This window comes from Bos indicus, chromosome 10 (assembly GCF_029378745.1).
Source record: "Bos indicus isolate NIAB-ARS_2022 breed Sahiwal x Tharparkar chromosome 10, NIAB-ARS_B.indTharparkar_mat_pri_1.0, whole genome shotgun sequence".
In the NCBI taxonomy this organism is placed as follows: Eukaryota; Metazoa; Chordata; class Mammalia; order Artiodactyla; family Bovidae; genus Bos; species Bos indicus.
Genome location: NC_091769.1, coordinates 36447410 through 36469029, shown reverse-complemented (window position 1 = coordinate 36469029; position 21620 = coordinate 36447410). Strand labels below are relative to the sequence as shown.

The following is a 21620-nucleotide window of genomic DNA, read 5'->3' as shown; positions in this document are numbered from 1 at the left end:
TCCGCTAGATGTTAATTTGCAACTGCAGTATCTATATCATCATTTCCTGAAATCATGAGAGCTGCCAGCACCCTTGTGGAAAGCTCTGGAAAACCATTGTTTTCAGTTTTTTTCTGTATTTCCATCTGTGAAAATAGAATCCTTGTAATCTTAGCAATTGGTCTATAAGCACTGTGCCCTTTCATTTTAAGTGAGACAGTTTCTCTATATCTGAGTTTGATGTGTTCTTTAAGAGCAAAAGCGGAAAATTAATTTCTAAGTAATGACCTAACTTTAGCGTAAGTACTCTTTTTAATTCTGAATAGGACATGGAAAACAAAATATGGCCCCTTGTTAAATGGGCACATCTTTATCTGAGGGGAAAATACAGATAACAGTGTGTTCTCTGCTACACTGTGGCACGAAGTATGTCTCTGTGGGGCCTATCATACTGCTTTATGATTTTCACTTGAGACTTGCATGGTGCCAGAAGACTCTAACGAAGCCTACCTTCACTTGTGTGCATATTATGGTGCTGGCAGCAGGACACACAATTGCCAGTGCCTACGGAGTAATGAGATAGTGATAGTCCAGGACATGAGGCAGGGACAACAGAAGAGCAAAACCTGTGACCACTTTATTACCAAGTCACATCTCTCATTGTGTGGCGTTCTTTTTTTCTAATCTGTTTTAGGCCAAAATAGACTAAAAAAGTAATAAACCTTTTTTTCTGTACCACCCACCCACCCATATCCCACACAGTAGTGTCTAAGGTGTCCTTTATGTTCTTCTGTGTTAAGCACTAAATTTTTCTGTATCTAGCAATACCTAGCCCTTCATGTCATTGTGTGAAGGAAATGAGGCACTATGGTACCAGGGACCACCTGTACTGGGGAAGATCTAATAAAACCAATATTAAGAGAAAATAATCTAGAAAAGTATAGATGAGTGAAATGTACTAGGAGTAGTCAGGGTTTCTTAAAAGCTAAGGCTTGTGTATGTTGAGCATTTTAAACTAGTGAATTATTTTTTAAATCTGGGATCAGCTGTAGATCACCTTGATTTAGTGACTCCAAATGAGAATCCCATCTTAACCTAGCTGAGATAAGACAAATGAACACATCCTAATTTAGAAATGACGACCCCAGAAATAAAATTATCATTAGAAAAAAATTATCATTTTTTTCTAGAAAGGTATCTCAAGCAAAATAATGTGTTTAAAAGACTCCCTATAGTGACTGTTGTATCCCTTTCTTATTAATAGGTACAGTGCTGAAGAGAAAATAATTGAAGGAAATAGTCATTCTTTTCATCTCTTACCTGTTGGATTTTGCCATTTAAGAATACTGAAAATGAGGTTGACTTTAAGAGATTCTTAACTGAGATACTGTTTAGATACTGGTCTTTAAAAGTTAGTAAAGAATTCAAAAGTCTTTAGGCCCGCCACTGCTGCCATCTCAGCCACCTGGCTGGTGGTGGACACTGCAGCTAGCAGCCTTGAAATACTACAGATGAGCAGCAGTTGCTAGGCTTGTGTCATCTTCACCCCCGGAGGGGCAAGAACTGTTACTAATAGTCAGAAGTGAACTTCCAAAAAAACACAAGAAAACTGGCTATATATACGTGTGTGTATATATTCTTTTTTTTTTTTTTAACCTTCAACTATGTGTCAGCAATAAGGTTTTTTTATAATTGATCCTAGCTTGTCAGTATTCAATATTGAAAGAACAGGGTGACACCTCATCTATTTATCTTCATAATGATCCTCAGGCATTCAGATGATAATGAAGATAAATACGTAGAAAGGTGGATAAATCTCAGTGCAGATGCTAGCGAACATAAAGAGAATACAAATATTATTGAAAAATGATATCAGAAGATTAACCTTATTTCCTGGTTAATGATTGGACCTCAACATCTGGAGAAAATTACCAAACCTGTCAAAGCTACATGAGTCCAACATCATAATAAAGGGTTGTAAAGATTTCCGAACTGTGTGATTAGAAGTCACTAAAGGCATCCCTGGAAGAAGCACATGCTGGAATCAAGATTGCCGGGAGAAATATCAATAACCTCAGATATGCAGATGACATCACCCTTATGGCGGAAAGTGAAGAGGTACTAAAAAGCCTCTTGATAAAGGTGAAAGAGGAGAGTGAAAAAGTTGGCTTAAAACTCAACATTCAGAAAATGAAGATCATGGCATCTGGTCCCATCACTTCATGGGAAATAGATGGAGAAACAGTGGAAACAGTGTCAGACTTTATATTTGGGGCTCCAAAATCACTGCAGATGGTGACTGCAGCCATGAAATTAAAAGACGCTTACTCCTTGGAAGAAAGTTATGACCAACCTAGATAGCACATTGAAAAGCAGAGATATTACTTTGCCAACAAAGGTCCATCTAGTCAAGGCTATGGTTTTTCCATGGTGGTCATGTATGGATGTGAGAGTTGGACTGTGAAGAAAGCTGAGCACCAAAGAATTGATGCTTTTGAACTGTGGTGTTGGATAAGACTCTTGAGAGTCCCTTGGACTGCAAGGAGATCCAACCAGTCCATTCTGAAGGAGATCAGCCCTGGGGTTTCTTTGGAAGGAATGATGCTAAAGCTGAAACTCCAGTACTTTGGCCACCTCATGTGAAGAGTTGACTCATTGGAAAAGACTCTGATGCTGGGAGGCATTGGAGGCAGGAGGAGAAGGGGACAACAGAGGATGAGATGGCTGGATGGCATCACTGACTCGATGGACGTGAGTTTGAGTGAACTCCGGGAGTTGGTGATGGACAGGGAGGCCTGGTGTGCTGCGATTCATGGGGTCGCAAAGAGTTGGACACGACTGAGCAACTGAACTGAACTGAAAGGCATCCCAGCAGTTAAAGCCTTTCAGTTTGTTCATGACTGTTATTTAGAAGATGCTGATTGCTTCTTTAAAGTAGATTATGATGCACCTGTCTTACTAGACACTTGAGGTGGAGTCTTTCAAACTGTGATACTGAAGAATCCATGTACTTTAGGAGAAGATACGTACAAAGAGGCTTTGAGGAGATTTGGTTGGAATTACAAACTGTTATTCTCCTGCAGTTGGAATTACAACTGTTATTCTCCTGCAGTGGGTCCTGGTTACTGTTCTTCTTGCAGTTTTTTGTATTATCTTCATTCATATGGTTATTTGTTATGGTTATTTGTATACTGATTTGCCTTGAGAAACGAATAAGACAGATAAATGAAATAATCAAGAACGAAGATCCAAAGATAAAGTGTCTTAACACTGAACTGAAGAAGGAACTGCACCTACAATATATAATACTCTAATCCCACTGACTGCTTCTTTGTATGTGAACGTTCCATACTTAAAAAAATCTTTCATATGAATGACTGCAAACTGAAGCTTTAACATGAGCTTTAAGTCTCTTAAAATGAATTCATACAGTAATGTAAGTAAAGGATTTAATTTTTTAAATGGTAGTTAGAGAAACTAAAGAGACTGTTCCTTGTTCCTGACCACTTGTATTGATGTCTCCAAATAAATAGAACATCTAACCTTGCTAGAACTATACTGCATTGTTAGTACACGCATGTAATACTAAACTCATCTGCCTAAATGAATTTGGGAGGAAATATTGTTGGTCATCGTCTTTAACTCAAAATACGGGTTTGTATCGACAGTTTAACAATGAACCAATTTTTCCTTGAGATACACAAAATGTTGTTTTGTCTAATGAAAATTTTGCTGTAACTATTGATAATAAACAGTATTCACTTCCAGAAAAAGGTAGAATTAGAGATGACATTTACTTAAAGTACACTGATAAAAGCACATTTTGAAATTAGCATGAACCTTGACTGTGACTTTTTTTCGGTGTTGCTTACATTAAGCAATTGTCAGTAGCACTAATTTGCATCTTTGTTTTGTAGTCTCTGGTTTTCAGCAGCCACTGTAAAGCAGTGAGTGGCTACTCAGACCAGGTCATCCATCAGCGGAGATCAGCTACCTCCTCGCTTCGTTGCTGCCTGCTCACTGAGCTGCCATCTTTTTTGTGTGTGGCCAGTCCACGAGTAAGTGCCGCAGTAAGGAAGCAATAAAATAGGTGGTGTTTAAAGAAATAAACAAGTTTTCAAGGGGTCCATGTCTTGACAAGAATGCTCAGTATTTAGAAAGAGGATCTGTGGTCCTAGCTTTCCTAAGACAGTATCCCTCACTTTGAATTGTGTTGGTTTGAGAACCACTGTATGGCAGCTAGAAGTGGCTTCTTTCTCTGATGTTGCATCTGTGTAGTTCCTCTTAGTTAGTCCGGGGTTCTAAACTACCATGGGAGCAGGCCGTCTGTCAGGTGGATTACCACCCAGTAGCAGGGACAGGGACAGTGGAATATTTGAAAAGGAGAGGGAGCCATTTGTCACCTGTGTTGAAGTTTTTGAAGGTTTTTCAGAGGCTGGGGCCAGATTGGGAGGGAGATTTGATCTGGCCTTATCACCTTGGTATAGACTCCATATAACAAAGGGAAACCTAACACTCCAGCATCAAGAAACTTCTTAGCTTTCTTCAGCAGCCCTGCCTGGACTGTCCTTCACAAGTATGTTCCCTCTGAAAAATGACTATTGTGCCATATCTTCCATTCAGTAGTTGTAGTCTTACTTGTAGATTGGGAGTAATTTCTATTGTGGCTTCAACTTTAAACAGCTGTTAGATCCTTCCTAATACCCTGTTTGTCAAAACAGGGCCCTCTGGTGATAGCTGACAGTGTCGCTGCAAAGGCTTTCCCGGAACACTGCAGCTGTTTACTTTGCTTACATCTTCCACTCTTTCATGTCTTTCTAATCAGAGCCAGGCAGAAGCTCTCTTAAAACCACAAAGAAGTACATGAAGGGAGAGGGGCAAAGTAAAGATGTGGCCAGGCTGCTGTTAGAGCGAAAACTAGCTTCTGTCTTTCCAGCTTGTTTCCATTTGCTTTAAGGGGCAGCTTTCAGTTAGCCCAGGACACACTTAAGAGGTTGACTTTTCTTACCCTTCTGTGTTTTTAATCTTGTTTTCACCACTTATCCTAGCAAGACTACTGTTTTCACAGTTCCATTCAAAGAAGGTGAAGACTTTAAATCTTCTTTGTGATGTTTTTCTACCACTGTTTATATAAGCTTACATCCTTACTTCATTAAGTTATCAAAGGTCAGAATCTGGCATGAGGTCCAAAGAAAGATGACAGGTGGAAATGAGATGATAGTACTGAGGCCCGTTGATTCCTGCCTGCCTGAATTTCTTTGCTGATCCTGTTCTACACAAACGTGATTCTCTTCCCGTGATCAACTTTGTTTGATTTATACTGATTATCCAGAAAGTATTTGGGTTTTGTATGTACCCACTTCTTCCAAAGCATTCTTGGTATTTGAAGCTTAAATTGATGTAGGGAAAAGCACTTTTTCTAGGCAACATTTAAAGCCAAGTGCTTACATAGAAAGCAGCCTTCAGGCTTCATAGTTGTGTAGTTGTTTCCTTTTTTCCTTCTAATCTGTAATGTATACAAAGAGACCTATAAGAGGAAGTCTGGATTTTTGAGAGAGGGTTGTCAGGACATTTTTACTTCTCATATTCCCCATGTTTTATGGAGCCAATAAAGAGTGAACTGCCCTGGACCGTAATTGCATTTATGGACATAAAATTTTTCATTTATACCACTTGGAGCTCTGTAGCCAACCACTCTGAAGAATAACCCCACTTTCCTGACATATTTACACATAAAAATTCCCACTATTCTACTTAAGTATTATTTCTGAGGAGGCTGAAGTCTGAACTATCATGTCTGGTACTGATATTTCCCTAAAAAGCCCCTAAAAAGCAGTAGTAACTTGAAGAAGACTATAATCGTGTAAAGGGCAAGCAGGAAGCAAGAGAAAGCTTTTCTCATCTGGCTGAAGGGTTCCTCTCCAGCACCCTTGCCTTTTCTGCCCTTCTCCCCATACTTGTTTGTAGAGTTTCTTCAGTAGCTTGTGCTAAATCTGAAATGGGAGTAATCACACCATAATTACAAGGACGGGAAGAAAAGTTTTTAACATGTCTGAATGTTTTATACATGTCTTCAGATCAGGCCTGGGGTGTGAGTAAGGCAATATTTCCTGAGAGATTTTAATTATATTGATTTCTAACCTATCTGTGATGGAGAGAAACTGATTTCCTTTGAAGCCTCAACCCTGGCCTTGAGTTAAGACAAATTAATTTCCATGGCACATGCTATGAAAACTTTAGGGTCAGTTCAGGATGAACTGTGTCACTAAGGAAGGAATTATCATTAGCTGAGGAAATCGTTCTGCAAGGTTAATAAACTAAGACCCTGGGAATTCATCATACCAAAAAACTAAAGTGCTTGGAGCGGTCACGCTTCTTAGAGCTAGAGCAGGAATCTACATGTCCTCAGGAAGGACGCGCTGAATGCTTGAGGAGGCAGCCCCTAAAGATACTAGAGTTTAGAAAGTTAATGAAGCCACACCAGGGGTCAGCTCATGTGAGACGAAAGGGAGTGTGCATTTCCATTTGTGGGGAGGCAGGAATGGTATGTCATACTTCATCTCCCCTGCTTCTGAGCAGTTGGGAAGGCTGCTTGGGGTGGGCAGAATGGGTGGAGGTGGGCTGTTTAGGATACAGCTGACTTGGAAGGCATAATTTAAGTAGAAATGGACATGTTTGCCTCCTTTTGGACCTCGTGGGTTTACTGCTTATGTACTTAAAGCATGATATTCTGTGATTCTGTATATATCTTGATTCAGGGCTCCTGCCAAGTAAGCTTAACGAAACATTAAAAAATATTTCACTACGAGCTGTGCCCTCGGAATCTCCTAGTTTTTAATCCTGAATTTGGAAGGCTATCAGCAAAATGAAATTGGAAAACAGGAGAACGTTTGTAACTTTAAAAAGTTGTTTTGTTTTTAAACTGTAAAAGAGTGACTAGAAATGAGTCCAGACAGGAAAAACATTCTTTCCTGTGTCAACTGTTTTCACCTTGTTCCTTTATGATTTTCTAGCTTTTGACTTTTCACCTCAAGAACATGGGCCCAAAGTTTTTATATAATTCCAATGTAAGTTCTGCTTTTCTTAAAAAAAAAAAAAATAGCAAGGGAGAAGGGGGAGGAAGGAAAGGATTGGGAGTTTGGAATTAGCAGATGTAAATTATTTTATACATAGGATGGATAAACAGCAAGGGCCAACTGTATAGCACAGGAGCTGTATTCAATATCCTGTGATAAACCATAATGGAAAAGAATATATATATATATGTATAACTGAGTCACTTTGCTATATAGCAGAAATTAATACAACATTATAAATCAACTATACTTCAGTAAAATTTAAAGAAAATTAAAGTGGTCATCTTTGAGTGTAAAATTTTTAATCATCTGCTTTGTGTTTTCAGTCTTTATTTGCCTATGTTCAGCTTTCAGTGGGAAAAAATGAATAACTTGAAAGCAAGAGAACAAACTCCTTTTGCAGTGGGTAAATGTGATATGAGATTACCAAAACCTGTTCTAACACTGTCTATGTAAATTTATTTATGCCTGCGCCTTTCTAGGTTTGGGGGTTTCCCTGGTAGCTCAGCTGGTAAAGAATCTGCCTGCAATATGGGAGATCTGGGTTCTATCCCTGGTTTGGGAAGATCCCTGGAGAAGGGAATGGTTACCCCCAACTCCAGTATTCTGGCCTGGAGAATTCCATGAACTGAATAGTCCATGAGATTGCAAAGAGTTGGACATAACCGAGCGACTTTCACTTCACACTTCTAGGTTTTGGAGTGCGGGGTCTCAGCCGGCTACCCAGTGTAGTTTTGCATCTGGACCATAGATGGCACTGCTTCCTAGCAAACTCAGTTTAGCTTCATCTGCATGCCCGAGTAGTGTACTCTTTGGTAAATTGGTAAATGATGTTCTTTCTCCAGTTTTGGTATCCTCTGGTTAAATCCTCATGGCTCAGATGGTAAAGAATCTGCCTGCAACGTAAGAGACTGGGGTTCAATCCCTGGGTTAGGAAGATCCCCTGGAGAAGGGCATGGCAGCCCACTCTAGTATTCTTGCCTGGAGAATCCCATGGACAGAGGAACCTGGCGGGCTACGTTCCATAGAGTTGCAAAAAGTCGGACACAACTGAACGACTAACACTAGTACTACTAGTTTCCAGCAGAAACCAGTGGCCCCATAGTTAGCTATCTGTATGTTTATTTGTTCCAAGGCAGTATTTCTCAAGGTTTGGCTTTGTTGTTGTTCAGTTGCTAAGTCGTGACTCTGCGACCCCATAAACTGCACCATGCCAGGCTTCCCTGTCCTTCACCATCTTCTGGAGTTTGCTCAGACACATGTCCCTTGAGTCGGTGAATGCCATCCAACCATTTTGTCTTCCGTTGCCCCCTTCTCCTCCTGCCATGAACAGTATGAGGTGCTTGGGTGCGTGTCAAAAACCTAGAACTAATGACTCCTCCCTTAGACCTGTATCAAAATCTGCACATTAGATAAGCTCCCAAGAAGGTTCTTTTGACAACCATTGCCCTAAATATTGATGAGCATAAAAATAGAGAAGTTAGTAGCAAGGTAGATTTTCGTAAATGTTTAACTTCTAAAAAATAATAGAAACAATAATACTTTATAACTAGGTACAGTACTTTATGTTCTGATCTCTCCGATCTCTCTGCCCTTGTTCCTTCTAGCCACATTCTTCCTATCTCTTGGTCTAGCTCCATGACTCTTCTGAGCAATTTTCTGCTAATAATGAGACTTTAGCCTTTTTATCAACCTGGGCTTACACATAATCAAAACCTCCAAATTTTAACAAAAAGAACCTCAGACTTCTTATCAGGTGATTCACAGACAATTGAATGCATAGTTGCTTATTAGCGTGGGAATAGACTCAGGACATTAAAAAATAAGTGAAGTTTTTAAATTGACAGACTTCTGTTGGGGGTTAGCATTTGAATTTAGATCCATCTTGTGGTGGGATAAAAATTTGTGCAAAGCCTCTGCCCTAGCCCAGAAATGAATTCACTACTCTCTGCCAACTGCTTTCTCTGTTCCCTACCACCTAGTGCTCCCCACAGCTTATATCCTGAAAGAAAGACTCTGTTATCTTCCATTGGGTTTGTCAGTCAGCAGCCTGGTCAGGGAAGAGGAAAAACAAATGTTGATAAACTTGGGCGATGTGCCACAGAAGCGTTGAAGACAGCTTCCGATGCGCCAGGAGAATACTCTTCAGTTCTTTAATGATGGCTGTCTCACACTCCCTTTGTGGCCTCACCACACTGTGTATGGCTTATAGAACTTTGCCAAAAGCACTGTGGCAGTGAAGGGAGATGGCAGAGTGACTCTTGCTATAGAATTACTCCTGACCTAGTATCCCAGATATCTCCAAACTCCAGCAGTCTCTGGATCCTTAGTTTGTTGTAAGTTCATGTAATGGAGATTGGCCTTTTACCTGGGGAACCTCACTAAGTCAGTTATTAAGTTTGTCAGAGCAGGGAAGTTAAAACCACTACCTAAGAATTATCCACATAAATCTGATTTCAAAGTCAAAGTTCCCAAAGGACTTAGTGCGTGTGGAAAATGTGAAAGAACCATCTTACGTGAATCTTTGCCTGCAGGTCACCGCAGTGCCATTGGATTCTTACTGCAATGACCGAAGTGCAGAATATGAGCGGCGAGTGTTGAAGGAAGGAGGGAGCCTGGCAGCCAAGCAGTGTTTGTTGAATGGGGCCCCTGAACTGGCAGCAGACTGGCTAAATCGACGGTCCCAGTTCTTTCCAGAACCAGCTGGAGGACTGTGGAGCATTAGGCCTCAGAATGGCTGGTCTTTCATCAGAATTCCAGGTGAGTTCTCCTTTCTCTTGGCATATGCTCATTCTTTGGCAAGGGAAGAACCAGGGTGTTAACTTCATGCAGTGGTTTCAAATATTTGGAATTCAGGAGTTCTTAGTGTTTCTATTTCCTCTTTTACCCTTAGTGACTATAGGTAAGAATACTTAAGTAATGTGTGACTTGACTGGAAAGAGAAATCTATTTTAGATTTCTGCCTAAATACTCTCTTTTGACAAAAGAAAGGAATACCACTCTTTGGTGGCCAGGAGCCGGGGTTGGGGCGGGGATGGGGCTGCAGTGCAGGGAGTGTAGGAAAATAAATGTGGTAGGAAAGGCTTTAGGTCGAATGAGTACAGTTGTCTTGTGCCCTTGCCAGTGGAATGAATGAGAATGTCGTCACTTGCAGAAAGCCTAGTTTAAGTAGCATAAACAGTGTTCTGCACGAAGCACTAGAGATCTGAATGATAACCAGAAGAAAAACAGTGTTCTGTGCCAAAATGCTAGCGGATTCCCAGACCTCCTAGGGTCAGGGTTGAGGGTTGAAAGGAAACTAGGTTTTCATCTTCGTTTTAGTGAGACTACTTTTAAGGAAACTGAATACAGGATTCATAGGCTTATGTTCTTTGTTACACCTGCTGGCACACTGAAGTAGGAGCTTAAAGCTTCCACGTTTGTTTCAGTTGTCCAGCTTCTCTGCCACTTTGATTGTGTTCATCTTCCAGACATATGAAGGAAGTAAACTAGAGTTAAGTGTTCAAAACAAAGGTTCTGCTGTTTCTAATAGGTAACTGGGTTCTAGGCTTTAAGGCCTGGCTTTTCCATTTAATGTTAACTTTGTCAAGTGTTGAGGGACTTTGGGTCAACCTGTTAGTTGCTTTGGGGGTGCTTTGAACTGGAAGATACCGTTTTGTATATACAAGAGCAGTATTTATATGACTTCATATCTGACTTAAATTAGATGAAAGCAGTGGGTGCAGGTCTGTTGTTGGAAAATAAGGGGAAGCTCAGGTATAAAGCAGACCTGGATGGTAGTAGGAATAGAGGAATAGAATCCAGCGGGTTTGGAAACCACAGAGTCCCAGGCAGAAGATGGGCACAGGTGTTGAAAGAAACAAGATAAGACCTTATTTCTCCTTTCTCCCTTCTTCATTCTGACTCCCAAGTTCCCAGTACACAAGGAGAAGGCTTATTGCTGGCGCTGTGGGAATCTCTTGTGGCTTTTCCTGTTCTTTGAAAGAAAAATGGACCTTGTTTAAATAGCAGGAAGTGTCTGAGTTCTTTTCGCATCGATAAAAAGCACCAGCCTCACTGGCTGTTTACTGTGAGAACCAACCAGCTCCTCACTGACCCCATTGTGCTCAGTAGACTGGCTGGGCAGGGCAGTGGGGGGTGGAGGGGGTCACTGGAACCTGTATTTTATCTCTCTTTCCTCTGTACTTTTACATTTTCTGTTTCCCTGGGAAGAGTTGGTTTCATTATATTCCTTGCAAGACTGATCAAGAATCTCCTGGATTTCACACCTTGAATGTGTCTCTGTGTTTCACCAAGAGAAGTATGTACAGTCCCTTCAAAAGTCTCCTCTCTTTGGAAAAAGGAGATTGTCTTTTACCTGTTATCCTAATTTTACTGCCATTGGATACATTAATTTGTCGCTGACCCAACATCTTATACTGTGGTCAGTAAGAGCTTGTGTCTAAGTGAAAATACTATAAGGTTGCATTTCAGGATTGTAGGAAAGATTGCAAGATGGTAGCGTAGGTCTGTTCATCTCACCATTTTTTGAGCTTCTGTTTTAAAGAAGGGGCTGGGCTCAGGTTTGACTTGGCAGAATCAGTCTATTTTCTTGGGAATTGTGCTCTTCTTGACTCTATGCCCTGCTTAGCTACAGGTGGTATTTTTGTCCAGGGCAACTTTGGTAGCTCCTGAAAATTGAGTAATGGATGTCAGGCCCAGAAGGCACTGGTATGTGCCATGGAAGAAAACATTTTTCTGCTTAAGTGTTTTAAGGGTGTTGCTGGTCACTTTCTTTTTGATCTTTTCCTTCAGGCAAGTCCAAAGAAATCAGTCCATCCACTTCCATCTCCCCCGCCTAAGCAGTAACAAGCTAACATTAGGTACAGTTTCTTGCTGCTTTTAGGTTCATCAGAGTTCTCTTCTAAGTGTATATGTACATCTTCATCTTTGAGTTTTCCTAATCCTAGCATCAGTGCGTTCTGCTTAGCAAAGTAAAGTAGATGTGAGAAGCAGGAATGTGTGAAAATCATCGAATCGTGATTTTGAGATGAATTGAAACTTCTCAAAATTCACACACAAGACAGATTTGTATATGCTTAAATATTTGTCTTGAGGGAGTATATGCGAGTGGAAAGAGGAGATAAGCAAGCTGCAGAAATCTGATGCTCTTAGCTTGCCCACTCTTACTCAGTGACTGAAAAATATATGGGTTTCTTTTTTTTCCCCTTCCTGTGCTTTTAATGAGAAACAAGGAAACTTATTGTCTGAAGCTGATTGGTACCTCTGTGGGGAATGTTTAGGAGCTATCAAAATTGAGGGACCCCAGGGAACCCAATTAAAAGAGAAGGGTAATTGTGACAAGGAGAAACCCTTGGAGTTGTTATGAAAGCATTGCCTGCCTGATCAGACTGGGAATTTATACAGGCCTCCTTGTCTGGTGCCAGCAAGAGGGCTTAGCAGTCAGTTCTGTCCCAGCTGCAGTCATTTGATTGTGTTGGTCAAGAGACCAACAAAAAGGAGAGCATTTCAATAATCTAAACAGGACCAAACAAAGAGACTGAACAAAGGTGTGTGCCACAGCGTCAGGGAGTGGGGGTAGGGAGAGAAATGTGGCCTGGCAATGTTCCGAAGGTGGGAAAAGGCAGGCTGTAGCGCAGAGGAGTAAACATCCAGGACCTGTGGCTTTGTAGCAAAAACAGAGTGGCTGATGATTTGTTGTGATGCTGTCAGCACATCCGTTCTCATTCAGTTTATACAATCAGTTGTGCACTTGGCAGATAGTGGCGAGAACAGAGAAATGACCATTGAAAACTTTTGGATTGCTCTCAACAGTCAGCTTCTGTAGTTCAGAGGAAAAAAACCATGGGTTCAAACCTAGAAACTAAAAGTAGACAATATGGTTTTCTTAACAGTTTTCTTGTTTTATTTTTAGTAGTTGTGTATGTGATATTTCTAGCCTTTCTGTCTCCCTTCTTATGTCCCACATCCACTTCCAAATATACTCTTACCTCTCTCATCCCCCTAAGTTTCATCTCTTCCCCTCCTAATATCAGCAATTGTTAGGGCATGTTTATGGACCAGTCTGCAAACAGGAAACTCTACTTCCTGAAATGTGATGGGAGTTGAATGATACTGAATGGATAAGATGAAAATTTCTGAGTTAAGTGTTCTCTAAAGATCTCCAGCTGAAATGCCTTTTTTTTTTTTTTTTTTTAATGGGAGGAGGAAGGAGGCACAAATTGGTGAGTGAGAGCAGCTTCCATTTCACAGAAACCCACATTCTTTCTGAAAAAGCTGAATAAGCCCTAGTGCCTTTATTAAATTACAGCTTAGGATAATGATATTTACCAGCCAACCTATTTGAAATCATCTGAAAGAGAGTGTTTTTTATTTTGTTTTGTTTTTTAGTGTATTTCTTGGTGTTTAAATGTCTTTAGGGGCAGGTAAGAACTTTATTTTCTTGGGCTCCAAAATCACTGCAGATGGTGACCGCAGCCATGAGATTAAAAGACGCTTGCTCCTTGGAAGAAAAGCTATGACCAACCTAGACAGCATAGACATTGCTTTGCTGACAAAGGTCCATCTAGTCAAAGCTATGGTTTTCCCAGTAGTCACGTATGGATGTGAGAATTGGACCATAAAGAAAGCTGAGTGATGAAGAATTGATGGTTTTGAACTGTGGTGTTAGAGAATACTCTTGAGAGTCCCTTGGACTGCAGAGAGATCAAACCAGTCAATCCTAAAAGAAATCAATCCTGAATATTCATTGGAATGACTGATGTTGAAGCTGAAACTCCCAATATTTTGGCCACCTGATGCGAAGAGCCAACTCATTGGAAAAGACCCTGATGATGGGAAAGATTGAAGGCAGGAGAAGGGGATGACAGAGGATGAGGTGGTTGGATGGCATCACTGACTCAATGGACATGAGTTTGAACAAGCTCTGGGACTTGGTGATGGACAGGGAAGCCTGGCGTGCTGCAGTCCATGGGGTCGCAAAAAGTCAGACACGACTGAACTGAACTGAACTGAAGAGAAGCCCTTGTTTCTCTACATTCTCATGCCTTCAGGAGGTAAACCTTAATTTAGCCATAGAACTGGCAGAAAGAGATACCTAGAGATAGGATGAACAAAGGAAAAACAGACTTCTCAGGTCACTTAGAGCAGGTATGGCATGGATGTTACTCTTAGATGTCCACACGACCTGCTGCCTCTTGAATAAGAATGTGAAACAGGGAAATTTTCAGGTACCTTAGCTGCTTAGCAAATGTCTTATTGGGAACTGTCAGTTGGAAAGGGACCTCCCTCCCTCCTTCAGGGTGTGTCTTCCCAGAACACTACTGGATATGATTTTAAAGCACTTTGCATTCTTCTTGAGAGTACTTTCCTGCTCTCCTGATGGACAAGCATCCTGGCTGTAGTAATTTTGGCTGCATACAGCTTTGCAGTGAGTGATTTTGCTGCTTCAATTAAATACAATTTTCCACTTCCCTCTTTTCTTCTCCCTAGGCAAGGAGAGCCTCATCACTGACAGTGGAAAGCTGTATGCCCTTGATGTCCTGCTGACTCGGCTCAAGTCTCAAGGACATAGGGTCCTTATCTACTCCCAGATGACCAGGATGATAGACCTGCTGGAGGTAGGAGAAAGAATTGTGGGGACTAGGACACTTTGGCAGTTAACTCGCAAGAATCAGACGTGTATGGCTAACATCATTCTTCATGCTTTTACCATCTGTAAAGGCAGAGAAAGCAACTTCTGGTGGAGATGAAAGTGTGTAAAGGACTTCTTCCTCCTTCTTTATAGCAATGAAATAGAATCCTCTCTTCCCTCCCTTTACTAGGGAAGAAATTCCCTAATTTTCAGGTAGATCAGAGCCTAGGAATTTCTTGAAAAGTCCTCTGAAATTCCATATGGAAAACAAGATTTGGAGTTAGTTCTCTATTAGAGAGCAGCTGTTCTACCTGAGTTAGTGTAGTAATTCTCAACCTGATGACATTTTGCAGTCTTCTGGGGGAGCTTTAACAAATATGAATGTCTGGTCCCATCCTCAGAGATTCTTATGTTAAAAGTTGAGAACAAAGCCTAGGCATCAGGATATTTAAAAGCTCCCAAGGTGCTTCTAATATATAACCAAAGTTGGCAACCAGTGGATTATGGTGAGAGAGAGAGCTCTGTCTTATTTTGCAGGACATATTTTGTTTCTTTTGTTACCTCTGGGTTGACTTGTGCTCTGCTTTCTTATTGCTGAAGTAGTGGCTTATTATTTGAGGGAGAGAAAGTCATGGACATATAAACAGAGGAGTGAAAATGAGGATAATGATCACAGACCACTAGAGTTAGTCTTTAGTGCAAAAAATTTGGAAAATCATCCGTCAAGAAACTAAAGCACCTGGATGTCGATAGTGTATAAATATTCTCATGTTTTTTTCATGTGTTTTAACTATCTAAGGCTTTAAATTTTAACCGTGCTACTCAGAGACTAGTTGGTAGTAAATAAGTAGAAACTGGACCATGATTATCCCTATCTAGAAATAAGAGAGTTAGAGATTCTATCTATAATAGAATAGATTCTATCTATTCTATTCAATACAGAAGGAAAGAAGGGTAGCAATAGGAAGAATTTTAGGTTCTTCAGAAGCCAAGGCTGGCTCACTGAATTTTACAGTGAGTTTATCTGAATTCAGTGGCAGGCTCTTACATAAGCAGGCAACTTCTTTTAGCAAGAGACATAACAAATGATATTCAAGGTCAATTTAATCACCCAAGTTTTATGTTTAATAAAAAGTATTTATTTAGCCTCTAGAATGCTGTCAACAAGCAAAAGTTTCTGGTTTATATTGTGAGTAGGTCATCTATTTCTTTTTTTTTTTTTTGATTTTTATTGGGAGTGTAGTTACTTTAGAATGTTGTGATAGTTTCTGCTGTACAACAAAATGAGTCAGTGGTACATATGCATGTATGCCCTCCCTTTTGGACCTCCTTCCCTGTAAAGTCACCACAGTGCTTTAAGTAGAGCTCCCGGTGCTGTACAGTATGTCCTCATGAGTTACCTATTTTGTATATAGTATCAGTAGTGTATATGTGTCAGTCCCAGTCTCCCAGTTCCTCCCACTCCCCTCCCTTTCCCCCTTGGTATCCATACATTTGTTCTAAAAGTCTGTGCCTGAATCCTTAATATTCTGCTCAAACTAAATGATGCCAAAACAATATGAGTAACTTTCCTTCAGCGGGACTTTTTTTAGATAAAATGTTCTTGCCTTTTCCTGAAGAGTCAGGAAAGTATAGATGAAGTAGTAATGTTTCACTGATTAGAATTATAGAAAAAAGCAATATGCTAAGGATTTTGTGAGGGAGTCAGTGATCTTGTTTCCCCAAGGCTATATCAATATGTTATAAAGTCTTAAAAGCTGGTTCACATTAAAGGGAAGTTCCAGAAAAAAGGGAGTGCCACCAAAACATAAGCTAGCTCTGGTAGATGAAGGTGAATGTGTATAGGTTAAGTTTGACAGAGTCCTGCATTTTAGTCCTTTATTCTGTATACTGCACATTTCTAGGTATTCATAAATATTACTTATTACTAAGATAAGTAATTCAAAGTATATTCAGATGAGTTTTGTTCAGGATGAGTGCCCTAAACCCTATTCACCAGGGTCCCTCTGTCTCTATGATCCAGCAGCATTTTTAGAGGGGATGGACTGTGTGGGTAGGCTTAGCAAATACTGGCAGCTTGAGAACCTTCTCTAAATGTAGTTGCAACACTCTAAGGGGAATTATAAATCAGGGAAAAGCCAATTCAAAGCCTGCATTTCACAACTGCTAACATTCTTTAGCCATGTGTATAACATGCATCTAGGATGCTGAAGCCAGCAAGTTTTGCAGCTGTTTATACTGAAAAATTAAAGTGAAACTGTTGTCTAGTTTCCTTACCATTGTACTATTCCTGGTACTACTGTGCTATTTTCCTTCAACATGAAATTTAAAAGTTTCTTTTTTTTTTTTTCAGTCTGTTCATTTGTTTTAATACTGTTTACTCAAATGAATTACATTTTGTATTCCAAGAGGTTGTCCTCCAAATTTATTTTGTGGGCATAGAATTACAGTGCCCACAGTGTTTAATACATGTCTAATCATTCATAGTCGGATGGCATCACCAACTCGATGGACATGAGTTTGGGCAAACTCCTGGAGTTGGTGATGGACAGGGAGGCCTGGTGTGCTGTGATCCATGGGGTCGCAAAGAGTCGGAGTCGACTGAGTGACTGAACTGAACTGAATCATTCATAGAGGTGTAAATGTGTTGTGGATCTTGGGACAGTGCAGGATTAGGTTTATTTTTCATTCTTTTCAGAGTATTATGGGTTTTTCAGTCACTTTCATGATGGAACCTTTCACTGTAAACTTTGATTAGAGCCATGTTCCACTTTAAAACATGACCAAGTATTAAAAAGAAAAAGTATCTTCACCTTGGCCTTGAGTCTTCATTCTCACAGTGTTGTGGTTTTTTTTACTTGTTTGTACTTTTTAGAGTAAAGAGTTTTCAGGATTGTCTTTTTCCCTGGATATCTTGCATCTTGTGTATCAAAAAGGGAAGAAAAACTTACAGTAGAGCAGAAATTAAAGCTTGCATGGGACTGTGTAGCTGTGGAGTACGTTAGCATCTCTTTTACCCAACAGCCTTTTTGGGTTTTTTGTTCTGTGCTTTAACCCTGGCTATGTGTTTGTTTCTGGTATTCAGAAGAACTAAAAGATAGTAAAGCTCACGCACTTTTCTATGGCCAGGTTTCCATTTTGGGAAAAATACTACATCAAGGCACTTTGTATTTGTTCGGTATTTTCTAAAACGATTGATAGCCTCCTTCTCTTGGGCAAAAATCTGATTTTAGTTTAAATTTCTAGTGAATGTGTCAGATCTTCCAAATAGAATTCTGTTTTCAGAAATATTTTATCTTTCCCCATGGTATCCAAATAGTATTTCTGGATAAGGGATTTAAAAAGGAAAGCAATTTCCAGGGCCAAGTACTTTTAGTGTGCCATGGGTAGAAGTTAAGGACATAAATAGAGGAAGGTATGGCAGGTCACTAAATGTTATGTTATCGGTTTATTTTGTATTTACCAAGTCACATATAGGATCTTGGCTGATGTGGCTACTATGGACACAGGCATAGAGCCCTTGTCCAGTTGGGATGGTGGCATCCAGCTGGATATCAGAACTTTCCCTACCACCACCATTTTACCCTGGTTTGTGACACTCCCCTTCACTCCCCATAGTTTAGTATTTGCAGAGAGCTTTAACTCACTACAGATGACTTATGTTATCTCTGCATCATCCCTGTTGAGATTCATTCCTATTGCATCAAGCAACTGAGTCTGTAGTTTAAGGAAATAAGTCTCAATATTTTCTATGCAATACAGGAGTACTTGGGAAGGGTCAGCCAACTGGTGCTGTATGTGTTGTGATTGTTAAGTACTGAAACCCAGACAAATCTTGCACTGCACCAATATATGAAAATAATACAACACAGAATTAAATCCAGATAATCCATAGCTAATGATGATATTTGAGACCCTGGGTCGTATAAGTTGCCTAGTCAGCAAGTACCTCACTGGGGAAGGATTCATCCCAAACAGACATTCTATCATTTATGGGCTGATTTTCTTAGAACTCCAAATAACCTTTGGGAACTATGGTTCCGAACATATGGGGAAACTGAATATTTTATAACTGCTCCATGGAATAAAAAAAGCAAATTGAGGTCACTGTAAACTAACATTTTCATTAGGTCTTAGAAATGATAGAAGGAAATTTGTGGGAAAAAAAAAAAAAAGAAGGAAATTTGTGTTTGCAACCACACTATATTTTTCCTGTTTAGTTCATTTCTTTTTATGAGGGAGGTGTTCTGCCAGGCAGAGGTAAACACCAGTTAAATGTGGTCTTTGACTTCAAGAGATGTGTTGAGTGAAGAATTTATATATATGTACGTCACACAAATAACTGTCAAATGTACCCTGATACTAATGCCAAAAATAAAGCATGACCAGAGCTGAAGATAGCAGGAGGGATACATTTATTTCTAACTTGGTCACTTCAGGAAGGCTTCACATACAATGACATAAAACCGAACTTAAATAGAATTTCAACCATGAGGAAGAAGGGCATTTGCAGACTAAGGAAGCCACATGTAAAAAGGCATGGAGGTTGGAGGGTACATGACATTGTGTGGATTGGGAAAGCGGGGGTTAGTTCAGTGTAACTGGAGCATATGGTATAGAAGAAAGGGGAATAACAAGTAGGGTGAAGGCAGATTGTGGTGGGCCCTTCAGAGCCTTGTGATCAGGTCTTGCTCCATAGGGCTTTGTATTAGATAAAGGAAGGATAACTGCCATATTGTACTCACTTGGTACGATTTGCTTGGACAAAAGAGAAATTGTAGACATTGAGAGAAGTCTCACTTTTTGCTGGTGATAAACCTCAAGGATAGGAGGCATGGTTTTGCTTGGACAAAAGAGAAATTGTAGACATTGAGAGAAGTCTCACTTTTTGCTGGTGATAAACCTCAAGGGAGGAGGCGTGTCTAGAAAAATAAAGTTACACTAGGTCTGCAGGTTTGTGGATCATACTGACTTTCCTTCAGATTGTTTTATGACAGTGAAATTGGGTTAAAATGAACACCAGAGACAACTTTGAAATAAAAAAGAAGTCTCAGAATGGAAAGTTTGTTAGGGATATGTAAACATTTGCCTTTATTTTTTCAAGTGCCCAGTTAACTCTTTCTTTATGTTGATGATGGATGAGACTTATACAGAGGGTTATAGGACTTCTCCCTCCCCCTTTTTTCCTCTAGTGGTAATGAGCTGCTCTGCTGTCTGGAAGCAGTAGGTAGAAGGATTAAGCTAAAGGCTCTGGATCTAGTCTACTTGAATTCTCATCTTAGCTCCATTACCTACTGCCTGTGTCACTTTAGAGATCTTAACATCTGTTAAATATAGGATTGACAATAATAACACCTATCTGAAATAGCCTTTCTGGATAAGCAAAACCAGGTAAAATACACAGAATAGTGATTGTTATTTAGTAAATGTTCAGTAAATGCAAACCATCATCGTTACCACTACTACTTCAAGGTGAACCTAGACCCTTTGTATTACATCGCTGGTGTGAATGTTTGCTTTTAGTTAGTGTACTTTAAAGGATTGAGAGGCATTTCTGAAACTATTTTGAGTTTTGCTAATACCTCTGTTCACATGCTCGTGCTTAAAAAGTAGGACTTAGGAATGTGTTCCAGAACTGACCTGTCCTCTCAATTTGTATTCTAAGAAAGTGGTTTTCCAACAGATGGGGTTGGGTACAGGAAAGGAGACTTAAAGTGTAGACATTAAATAGGTGGGGCCCTGGACTCCATACCCTTCTTTGTTAACTAGAATAGTAAAAATTTTTAATCTATTTTCTATTAGGGGGGTTCCATATAACATTTTTCTTGAAAAAAGTGTTCCAGGGCCTTAGAAATAGCATAAGGGTATGTTCTGTAACAGTGTGGGTGTACTTACAAGTCACACCTGTTAAATGCAAATTCTGATTTATTGGATATATGGGGTATGCCCCTCAGTTCTGCATTTCTAACACACTTCATGTGTTACTCATCTGAGGGGCATGCTGAGATAGCATGATTCTAAGGGACCCTGCTCTGCCTTCGCTCTGTAGTGGTTGTTCTCAGCTCTGGTTATAACATCTTTGGATGTGTTATATCAGCAGGCATCTTTGGAACTTTTAAAAAATAAACCAGTCTAGGCCCTAATTCAGACCTACAGAGTCAGAATTCCTGGAATGGGACCTAGGAGTTTTAATCCTGGTTGAAAGTCAGTCCTCAGATGGCAGAAGTACCTCTTGCCCATAACCCCTTTGCCTTCGTCAGTAATTTTTAAAAATAGTATATATTAGAACTATATAGGTCTAAAGACTTCCTAAATGTTAAAAGCCATAATTTGTATTTTATTAATTCAAGGAGATTTAGAGCTTGCTTTGGTTGGTGGTTATTGATCCACTTGAGAATACTGGTATTGATATTTGTTTAATTAGGGGAGAGTACTAAATTATGAGACTTTCGGGAGAGGAAGGTCTACATTTGGTTTCTGTCTTCTCTTTGCTGCTTTTTTTTGTGGGGGTGGGCAGCACAGCATGTGGAATCTTAGTTCTCTGATCATGGATTGAACCATCACCCCCTACATAGAAAGCGCAGAGTCTTAATCACTGGACTGCCAGAGAAGTGCCTCTCTTTGTTGCTTTAAGTGGAGCAAAAGGTTTACAAGGTTCCAAGAAATTCAGTCATACTGATGGATCATTTTTTAGCCTTTCCTAAATAACCCAAGTAGACTTGAGTGAGAGAATGCCCTTGATTTCTCCACAGTGCCAAATGTCAGGTCGTCCTGTCACGTGACTGCTAACATGACATGGTTCCTACACAGCACAGTACAGTCATCCAGCAAGCGGTAATCATCCAGCTGTGGTCCTCAGGCATGGGAGTGAATTACAGAGGATTGAGGGGTGAATGGGAATCCTGTGCCATCCTTAAAAGATATTTAACTGC

The 21620-nt window shown here is 40.1% G+C and overlaps 1 protein-coding gene across 3 annotated transcripts in view; it reads left to right on the top strand.

The window, feature by feature from the left end:
* INO80 (INO80 complex ATPase subunit) overlaps window positions 1-21620 on the top strand; it is a 123523-nt gene that overhangs the window by 75907 nt on the left and 25996 nt on the right. For 2 of the 3 annotated variants that reach the window (XM_070797294.1, XM_070797293.1), the window contains exons 25-28: window positions 3897-4037; window positions 6993-7046; window positions 9590-9815; window positions 14547-14674. In XM_070797294.1, the coding sequence (XP_070653395.1) occupies window positions 3897-4037; window positions 6993-7046; window positions 9590-9815; window positions 14547-14674 (549 nt within the window). The remainder of the gene's footprint in view (window positions 1-3896; window positions 4038-6992; window positions 7047-9589; window positions 9816-14546; window positions 14675-21620) is intronic. The other variant, XM_019968557.2, reaches the window with a different exon arrangement.